At 28.4% G+C, this 11,436-nt stretch overlaps 1 protein-coding gene across 1 annotated transcript; it reads left to right on the forward strand.

Annotated features, from left to right (window-relative positions):
• Nucleotides 1-896: 896 nt before the first annotated feature.
• Nucleotides 897-7,128, forward strand: LOC113377389 (mitochondrial carrier homolog 2-like). The gene is made up of 8 exons (XM_026617694.1): nt 897-1,034; nt 1,125-1,329; nt 1,426-1,510; nt 3,468-3,642; nt 4,403-4,534; nt 5,355-5,541; nt 5,633-5,700; nt 6,667-7,128. The coding sequence occupies exons 2-8, from the start codon at nt 1,219-1,221 to the stop codon at nt 6,860-6,862; spliced, it is 954 nt and encodes a 317-aa protein (XP_026473479.1). The 5' UTR covers nt 897-1,034; nt 1,125-1,218; the 3' UTR covers nt 6,863-7,128.
• Nucleotides 7,129-11,436: the final 4,308 nt, after the last annotated feature.

Raw genomic sequence — 11,436 nt, forward strand, 5'->3', positions numbered from 1 at the left:
CTTTAGAGTGCAAAATTTATCAGTGATATCAATAGCACTTAAGCAGCAAAAATATTTAGTATTATATTATTACTTTCACACAATTATATAATTGTGTAAAAGTAATAATATGCTAATCGAACTACCCGATATAATATTAATTTTCGAATGGAAATAGCAGAAGAAAAATTTAGAAAGCAGAAGTATTATTATTTGGTAAAAATATTTTATGGTAAATGTTTTGATTTTATTACAAAGTTTACTACATTATTTTTATATAAAATTAATCCAAAAAATCTATTATTTTCTCATCAAAAGAAAATAATTAAATTGAATTAGATTTCGGGAACACGGATCAACCGATTTCAATTATTCAAAAACATTCGATTTCTATTGGTAAGGAGACGTGCTGATTAGTTTTTGGCAAAGACAGGTTTAGTGGTTTCGAAGATACGGGGCAAAAAGTGCCAAAAACGGTAACTCAGTTTTTAAGAGAACGGAGCATCCGATTTTAATAATTCAAAAAACATTTTACTTGTATTGGCAAGCTGAAAAACTGACTAAATTTTTGGGAAGGCAGGTCCAGCGGTTATGGACTCTCAATAAAAATAAGTTAAAAAAAAATGTCATTTTGCGGTCAAAAATGTTTATTGGACATATGTACATCAAATTATCAAATATTTTATAGAGATTTTAATAATGTGTACACATTTTGTGTAAATTTTTTGGGTTCCGTACCAAGATTTTTATTTGCGGTACGGAAATTTCCAGCAATTTTAGTTACGTTTTGTATGCGCTCGATTAGCAGTCCATGTAATATAAAGTCTATGGTAAACATAATATTTATCGGCAACGTATAATAAAATCTTGTTGGTTTGATGAAATTCAATGATTTCATTGTTAATAACGAAATCTATTTTGTTTTGACAGATGATAAAATAAATGACAATACACATTCCTTTATGTTTTTGTTTTCATTTTGTCGCGTTGGTAGTTTAGTGGTCGGGAACATTTGAATCAATATATATTTCAAAATTGTTTTGCGCAATATGTTGGTTTGTAATGTTTATAATTTCCTAAAATTATAATTCGTTCGATTCTGATTAAACTACGCGTTGCTTTAAACTAATAAATCATTTTTTTAGTTTTTTATGTGAAGATCATTTCCAACTTCACGTAACTGGCGCACTCGAAATCAAACAATATCCAGTCTAGTTTCGGGGTACGACAAAATCCAAAATGTCAAATTCTAAGGACGAAGCGAAAAATAATGCATGGACGCGGTTTGGTATGCGATTAGCTTTAAGTACGACTTGTCATCCTTTTGAATACGCTAAAGTTCTGATACAGGTTTGTATTCGTGTTGTGTAATAGAAATCATTTGACTTTTGAGGTTAGCCTATTTGCTTATCGGTTTTATTGATAAAATTATATCTCAATTTTTAGATTGGTTATGAGCCCATCCCTCCAAGGCCTACAACTACTTTATTTGGCAGACCCGCCTTAGCGCTTCCAAATGTTTTTCAATATGGTAAGCAAATTATTATTTAGATGACTATACTATATTAGAACATCGATTAGCCGGACTAATTGTTGTCCATAAACATCCAGATAATCGAATGTATGAAGAATAATGTTGTGTATTTATTAAAAATAACAATTACGTACATAGATATCAACGAAAATAATGTCTATTAAGAAATTGAAACTTCTTTATGTATGTACATATATATTTTTTTAAATTACATTAGATACATTTACTAAACTGCAGCATTAATCGTGCAAAAACTCAAATTGTAGGTATGTACATACAGTAGAACCTTGATTAACCGGACTAATTATTGTCGATAGGCTTTCAGATAATTGATAATCTGGATAATCAAATGTATGAAGAATAATGTTGTGTATTTATCGTATTAAATTATTTATTTATAGTATAAAATAACAAATACATACATAGATATTAACGAAAATCAATCTTTAATAAGAAATTAACATTTCCTTATGTATGTACATATATATTCTTTTAAATTATATTACATACATATACTAAACTGCGGCATTAATCATACAAAAATTTGAATTGTAGATATATACATACATATAAATTAGTCGGGGATAAATGAGGTTCTACTGTATCACAATTGTAGATTAAGCGGATATTCTATTGTAGAGACATGAATTTTAGGTCATTTTTAAATCATCATAAATAAAAAGACTATCTATTTTTTCACTATTATTGTTTTTATAATATATAATTTATTTATTAACGTTGCAAGAGTACAAAAATAACTAAAAAAAAATGTTACCAATTTTAAGAGTTGGCAGTTGTTGTAATGGGGCTTTTCAATAAAAATTACTATATGACCATGTACACGTTTGCAACCCCCTAGTAATCTGAATTGAAAAAAAAAAGATCACTAATTTACAATATTTAGCCCACAACTACTTTATTTGTCAAACCCGCCTTTGCGCTTCCAAATGTTTTTCAATGTGGTAAGCAAATTATTATTTAGTTAACTATATGACAATTGTAGATTAAGGGGGTATTTTTATTAATTAAGGACATGAATTTTAGGTCATTTTTTATTTCACTATCTTTTATCTCACTATTTTTGCAATCCCCCCTAGTAATCTGAAATGAAAAAAAAAGGAGATTAGGGTTTAGGATTAGGAAAAAGGGGGGTTGCAATCGTGGCCATGGACACGTGTCAATTTTTTGAGAGGCCCTACTTCAACAACTGCTAACTCTTAAAATTGTTAACATTTTTTCTAGTTATTTCTGTACTCTTGTAACATTGATAAATAGATTTAAAAAATAATAATATTGAAAATGAATCCCTATAATTTGCCCTTTTTTACGATGATTTAAATATGAATTAAAATTCGTGTTTTTTTACTAGAAGAATTAATTATTTAGAAAATTTACTTATAGTCTAGTCATTATAGTAAGTTCACCTCGGAATTCGAGACAGCCAGCTGTAAGACTGTAAATACTTGTTTATTGACACCCTAAAGTTTCATATGTTGTGTACATCCTACCATATGTAGGTTTTGAGACAACTTTTTAGGGTATCAGTATTTACAGACTTACAGCTGGGTATCTCGAATTCCGAGATTCTTACCTAATTTAGGCTTAAATGGCCGAACTATTATTAATTAATTACTTAAATATACTCATACAATTGTATCCCCTACCTCAAAGGGTCCTGGGTTAAATAGTAAAAGCCCTGGTCAAATCTTGACCACAATGATTTAAAAATGACCTAAAATTTATTCGTCTACACTAGAATCCCTAATTAATTTATTGCTTGTGTTATAATTTTTTTTGTTACTTAACTACAGGATACAAACAATTATTAACAATTATTATTATTATTGTGTAACAATTATTTTAAAATTTAATATAATAATAATATAACACTTATATAATTCTTAATGTACTAATACAAAAATATCTTTTATAATTACTTTTTTATATATTTCAGTGGGTTACATTAGAAGAATGGATGGCATTACAGGTTGCTATCGAGGCCTTACACCTAAACTCCTGGGTAACATAGCGAGTGTCTTAGGTAGTGAAAAAATAGCTGAACAGTTAGGTTTGGGTGTACCTCCTGAAAAAGAAGATGTAAATGATGATGAACTCACAGATATTGAAAGGTAAATTTATAAAGGATTATACAAAAACTGGCCTTTTAGGAAAACGGTTGTTGAATAGTAATTATTCCAGAATACCAGTTTCAAATTTTCATAAAAAATGTTCTTAATTGAATACTCTGTAATTTGAATAAAAAAAAAATTAACAGAAAATTTATTGTGATTAAAAGAGCAGTTTTTGAATGAAATTTATTGTTCATATTTATTGATAGTAAATTTTTTTTGTATAATTCAGTAGAACAAAGAAATAACAGTTCACCAGGATTGAATAACTTTAAAAACAATTATTTGTTGATCATGCATAATTTTCACAAAAAATTGTAAGTACAATTTTGTTAGTGAAATAAGTTATTCAGTAAAAGGATCAAATAAATATAAACATTATATTATCATAATCTTATAACAATCATATTATTTCTTTTAGCTTATTAAAAACAAGTAAACATAAATATATATTATATAATGTAAATTATTATCAAAGTCCAAAGAATAAATAAAGTTTGCGCCTATACGCTTATCAAAATCAATTTTAGTTTCAAATACAATTAAGCAAAGCACTAAGTATTTACTATTTGGGTCAATTTAATGCAAATTTAAACATTCTATTTATTTGTTTTTCTATTTGTTTGTTTATCGAAACTTGATTTCAGAAATCAGAAGTCTAATGTTACATTTAGTACTTCAAGTCCATTTTTAAAATTGGCAAAATCATCTAGTATTTACATTATTGCTAATTATATTTACTAATTATTGTATTTTTTAGGAGGAAGAGATTTGAAAAGGCATTGTCAAGAGACATGATTCTTCACATAAGCGGTACAATAATTAGTCACCCCTTCCAAGTAATCACTGTTAGAATGATGGCTCAATTTATTGGTCATGAAACCAAATATTGGTAAGTAAATGATATACAGGTAACCCCCGTATAACACTGGAGTAATCCTTGTTAGACAAAGGAGTAGTGTAGAAAGAGGGCATAGATTTAAAAATTGCTAGTATATATTTATAATAAAGATAAAAGTATATTCATTAATTTTTGTAGTTGATATGTACTAAGTGAATTAACCTGATCTGGCAAGATTTCCTCATCGTCTGAGAATTTTTCTATACTAGCATAATTTCGATTCCCTTATTTTTGCAATATGAATTGTTATTTTTTAATGCTCGCTTTTGATGAAAAGATTTTTATAAGTTCTTTATATGATACTAAGCACTAATGTTTTCTTTTAAATTTTGGGCTCATTTCATTTAAAGAATCTTTTTTTGAGGAATATGACTAATGTTTGGGAAAGCCTTGGCTTTTTTAAAGAAAAGATCTTTACACATTTCTACATGATTCTAGATGTGAGTTCTCTTTTAAATTTTAAATTACTTCATCTAAAGAACCTATATTTGAGAAATATCAATAACTGTTTGGGTAAACCTAGGCTTTTTTCCAATAGAATGTCCAGGCTCAAATGAAAAATGGCAAATGAGATATCTTTTGCATTAAGTTTATGAGCAGTTGTTTTGTGACTTCACCAACTTTACATTAGATAAAGTTTGCTTTATATTTTATTAGAATTTTGCTCATTTCCTAACCTTGTTAGAGTGGATCCATGCTATAGAAATACGTCACGTCCATGTTATAAGGGGGTCACCTATAATTTCAAATTTTAAATTCATATCCACATTTGAATAAATATTTATTTATTTCTATTTTATTACTACTTCAGTTCAATTTTGGGATCAATTGCAACTATTTACCAAGAAGAAGGTATTGGAGGATTTTTCAATGGTTTGTTCCCAAGATTGTTAGGTGATATTGCTTGTCTTCTGTTTGCGAGTGCTGTTACATTTATCATTAACAAACATTTAGTACAGGATAAGGAAACTCGCAGCTATGTTGGAGCTATTGCTACAGTAAGATATATTTTAATGCTCTAAATTAGCTAATAATTTTAAAGTAGTTTGTAAAGTTTATTTATTTAATGCTTATATTTATATATTTCAGTTTGTAACAAGCACAATTATGTACCCATTCCAAGTTGTGTCAAATTGTATGACTCTTCATGGATCAAGGTAAGTACAGTTGTCTTTCAACATACTTATTTATATCTTTGTTAGGCTAGGGCAGTCCAGTTGGACTTATAGCAATTATACTGTGCAAACCAAACCAACTACATCAAAACAAATAACACATATCAAACAAGTAACAATCTGACTATGTTCAGTAAAACTCCCAGCAAATTCATCATTGTAGACATATGTTGTTTTTGCTGTTTTTCTAAAATGTATTGTATGGTCCATTTTACCTCACCAGCATTGTAAGAAGGTCAACCAGGGGGTAAAAAGATCCACTAATCTATTTTATTTTGCTTTACTGAGGTTTTATTGATTTAAAGCTTTATTAATTAATGAATGTGATGCAGTTTAATTATTAGGTTGAACAACAAAATTAAAAAGCATAATCTGAATATGTATTTTTAAATGCAATTTGCAAACATATTTATAAATTTTTAATACTATCATGAGTATTGCTTTAGTAGAGATTTCTTTTTAATTTATCATAATCGGACTCAATATTTCTTGAAATACAGTTATTACAAATGAAATAATACAACTCTTGTTTGAAAAACATATTTTATGGGCACATTTTTTACAAAGATCACACTTTATATAACTTTTGTATGGAACTTTGTCAAAAGATTTTATCATTGAAGTTGTAAGAACTATCAATTTAATCCATTTTGTTCTAATTGCTTTTTTAACTTATTTTACATTTTTATTCACTATTTTCTTAATAAATAAGAATAAATGACCACCTAAATTTTTACACTTTGCTAGTGTAAAGGTTTAGGTAGTCTGTTTTAATCGAGCCACATGTAAGATATTCTTTCACTTTAAAATAGTATTTTTAAAAAACTATATTTTACTTGTGGTGGTGGACCTTTTTTCCAGCAGACCTTTAACTCCTGTTCTTCCCTAGTAAAAATTAAATTAAAACCAGAAATGAAAGTCCTTTATCCATCTAAACTTATCTTTTAGATTGGCTGCAAGTAAACCACCTCATATGCCTACTTTCAACAATTGGCAAGAATGCTGGGCTCACTTGAAACAACGTGGGGAGCTCAAACGTGGCTCATCTTTACTGTGGCGTTTCTATCGGCCCCCGAGTTACGATGTAGGCGCACTGCCGCCAGCGCCTTCTCCTGAATTTAGGAAACCTGGTTACAGGCACTAAACAAACGTGGCCAAAAGATAAATAAGACTTTTTAAGAACCGAGTCTTCTATATAATTCCACCGTTCAGTTCGTAGTATCGTGAATAGTTTAATGGCAAAAATGGTACTGACAAGACACAAACTTAAGCATTCACATTATAGGGTTATGATTTTTTTTTGTTACCTCAGTTATTATATTATTTATTCAATGTTTTTATTTAAATCAATAGGAATAATTTGTGTGCACAACTCGAGATCAATTCTATAAAAACTGCCAAAAATTTAAAGTAGACACTTCTACAAGCATTTATCTTCGTTTGTTATTGTTTTAAAATGTTCTTTTTGATGTATGTCGTTATTTTCTTCGTATTGTCTGTAGAATTTATTTTTAATTGTTATAGTTATGAAATATAAAAATTTGTTGTAATAAAGATGTCCATCTATTTTACATGTTGTTTTGATTGTCAGTTACCTAATTTAACAAACAATTATTTAATAAGAGATAAAATATAAGAGAAAATGTTTTTAAAATACACCGGGCAATCAGGCCACTCATTTCATAAAGTTATAAAATCATAAAATTATAAATTATAACTGCTTAATAATACTTGCTTGCGCGCAGCATTTTTTTTTTTAAAGTATTTTAGTATTTTAAAGTTTTTGAGCATTTTATTTGAGCACACAAATAATAAATTTTCGGATTATTTATTTCTGGTTAATTATTATCTTATCTGCAATGTAAACGCCTTTTCTGAAATTTCTGAGAGTACGGAAACAAAATGTTTGGTAATATTTTCAAATGTATGAACCAGAGATACTCGTAAGCTATATACAGCAATGACTTTGCTATATGGTTTACTAGATGAATATTCAGAATATTATATATTTAAAAGAACCTTACATTTCCAAATATATTTTCTTATATATATATATATATATATATATATATATATATATATATACTAGCTGGCTCAGCAAACGTTTAGCCATAAGAAATATTTCTAGAAAATTTTTAGTAGAAAAATTAACTGATGCAGAAGTATGTGTTTAGTGAATTGAGTGTTTTTTCAAAAACTCCGGAACATTTTCAGTTTATTCTCAAAAACAGTTTTATCTTTAGATTTTGATTTTGACACTAAATTCCCTCATTCATTTTTTTTTTGAATTGCTGCTTCTGCAAGATATTCATAACTATGTACATACTTCTTGTGTTCATCGGTATAGGATAATTCTGTAAATCAGTGATTATATGAGAATTGATCAATAATTCAATGCATCTAGTTTTATCGGTGATAACCATTTCGTCGCCAATATCTAGAAATTGTTTTGAAAATGTTGCAGCGGTAGAGCGCGGATACATTTAAGTAATCATTCATTTAATTTTTTTTATTTTATTCCATCTTTCTCGGACATGGAATGTCTCCTTCAGGAACTATTGATAAGAAATGAAAAAACATATTATTATAATTAATTCTTGTGCATGATAATTAAAATCTTATAATTTCTATCATTTTTCTCTTTAAATAACATTTTGGTGATATGGGATGTCTTTTTCTTCGGGAACTATTGATAACAAATAAAAAAGATATTATAATTAATTTTTCTGCATGATAACTAAAATCTTATAATTTCAGCCATTTTTTTCTTTAAATAACATTTTGGTGATAATGGGATGTCTCCTTCTTCAGGAACCCTTGATAACAAATAAAAAAAAAAAAATACTATTATTATTAGTTTTTGTGCATGATAATTAAAATCTTATAATTTCTGTATTTATCTCTTTGAACAGTGCAAGGATTTCTGTAATGCTTATTTTCATCTCTGTTGAACATCTTTTTGCAGCAGTAATCTGACAAACCTATTCATGATGGTGCATTTCCTATTGTCTCTAGGTAATTTGTAAACAAATTTGCAGTTTTCTGAAATATGTGTGCAATTTCCTTTTGAAAGTTCCTGCAAGTTGATAACTCAATAGAAATGAAAAAAGCATCGCAGAAATCTCTTGCACAGGTCATTTAAAGAGAAAAGACTCATGAAACGACAAATATTGTAAGATTTTTATCATGCAGAAAAATTACTAGATTTTTTATTTTATTTTAATTTTTTTTTTATTCTTTATTTTTTGCAGTTTTGACCCCCATTTTGGACTTTAGATTTGTGTTCAGCGATAAAAAAATACACTAAGAAACTTAATACGCACACCCAGCACAGACCTCTTTTAATTGTGGATCTTTTTTGTGGAAATCTTGAAATATTCTGTATAATAGGTACATGGGTGGCTTGCTGGCTCTTACAGCAGTGTTACTTCTGCAGCAAAAACCGCCGAACATAATATATGTAGTAGAAGGTATGTTAAGGAATATATACTAACTCTTTTATACTAAATAACAACTTGTAAGACATTTTGTGACTAATTTTCAAGAATTTTTCAAGAAAACATCTTTAGAATTCAGTATTTATTTCCCGATATAGCAAACGTTAAAGAAAATAACAATTCGTTTACTCCTTTTATACCCCAAACTATTATTTGATATTATACTAACCCTTTCCCGCTCGGCACACCAACTCGGAAGTTATCTACCAGCAACTTGGCGCCACATTCTTACGAAAACATACCTGCTGTGTGAACTTGATATTATTACTGTGCATTGTATGCAATTTTGTTTTATAGGAATTTATATTGTGGACATTAAAGAACATGCATTTACAATAATTAATAATTATTTTTTGCCCCATGTCGAAGTAAAAAATCGATCTCGTGAATAATGGACGCCCCCTAATAAACATACTAAATTGAAGCAAAGTAAATATTTCATGAATTAATGCAACAAAAAAAAAAATACATTATAATTGATTTATTGATGGAAAAAACTTGATAATATAAATAAAATTATATTTTATAATTGTGGGCCGCAGAAAAATATTTAAAGAGTCGCATGTTGCTCATCCTTGATCCATCCTTAAATGATGTTTTGATATGAACCGAGACATTGTGTATACAAACTGCCATGTCCCTCTTTTATTCATTCAACAACTTAAGACAATCTTATCACTAAAACAGGTGTCCAAATCACTTAAGATGACAATTGATTCTAAGCATCTTTATCGGTCGAAAACACCACCTGTGTGTTGTAAAATTAAAAAACACTAAATCAATAATACGAAAAAATACTTGGTATTTTTATAATCCTTGGTGGCATGATATGCGCCCGAGTGAAATACTAGATTTACTTTGTCCCCTGAGAGGAGACAGCCGAATGATATGATGGACTTACTTTGTCCCCTCAAATGGGACAGTCAAGGATGGTAAAAATCTCAATTTTTATTGATAAATTCGATTATTTACAATTTTTTTATATTTTATAATTACCGCCTTTATTTTTACCAACCCAAATCCACAAATATTATTTTGCAATAGCGCGATCGCTTAAAAAAATGTTCAAAATTAAAAAAAAAACAAAATACAAAAAATCTTTTTTTTTCAAAAATTTTAAAATTTGTCAAAAATCAAATTTTTTCAAAGTTTTTTTTTTAAATTTAGTGTTCGGTATGGGAGTTCCCGCAATTTGCCTTAAGGCACGACGCCATACACCACTAGTTTCTTTTATTATGTGCACCTATATTCCATGTGGAACATCATCATTCCATATGGTACTACTAAAAATCTATTGACCATAATAATTATGGAAACTTTTCAATTAATTTAAACCCGAATTTCTTAACATTTTTGAGATACGTGAAATGCGTATCATGAAAAAGCGCGATTGATAATAATTTCGTTAGAAAAGAAATTTTTTAAATTGACAATACCTACTCAATGAATGATTATAGATTATTGTAATCTATAGATTGTCTTCATTAACTAATCAATAGATCGATACAAAAATTTGAAGTAGACAATTTGAAACATATGCTGTTGTTGCTGAAGTGGAATCTGTCGGAAAATATTAAATCGTATTTTGGAATTTGCCTTGCTGGTTCAACGGAATTTAGAGATAAAAAATCATATATGATTATAAGAATTTTACTATTATCGATCATATACTATAAATACACAATTGCAAAACATATGGACATGAAATTTCTAGTACTGCAGGTGCAGGCATTTTGTAATTTTAAAATAGTATATGTTAAATTGATTACAAATTATGTTAAGTCCGCGGTTTCCAATCTGTGGGACGCGCTTTTCGGGGGGCGAACAACTGTTTACAAAATACTATTTTCGAAAATATATAAAAAATGTCGAAATAATATCAAACTAGTGGTGTGCGGCATGATATGTAGAGTCGAATTGCTGGAACTTCCCGTACCATAATTAAATATTCGAAGAATAAAATTTAGTTAAAAAATATTTTCTTGAAATTAAAAAAAAAATGAAACAATTTTTTTCTGCCCATCCGCGTTTTTTAATCATTCAAATCAAATACTCCGTACTCTCAAAATTTTGTTTTTTTGTTTTGTATCTCTAAACGGCTGGACTTGCCTTTGCCAAAAACTAATCACCACATCTTCCTATCAATAGGAATCGAATATTTTTTGAAACATTAAATCGGTTGATCGTGCGCCGGAAACGTGGACGAAAAATTGTATTTATA

Source organism: Ctenocephalides felis, unplaced genomic scaffold (genome assembly GCF_003426905.1).
Source record: "Ctenocephalides felis isolate EL2017-DRISC unplaced genomic scaffold, ASM342690v1 CF-g0.4_SCAFFOLD_01886, whole genome shotgun sequence".
Classification (NCBI taxonomy): Eukaryota; Metazoa; Arthropoda; class Insecta; order Siphonaptera; family Pulicidae; genus Ctenocephalides; species Ctenocephalides felis.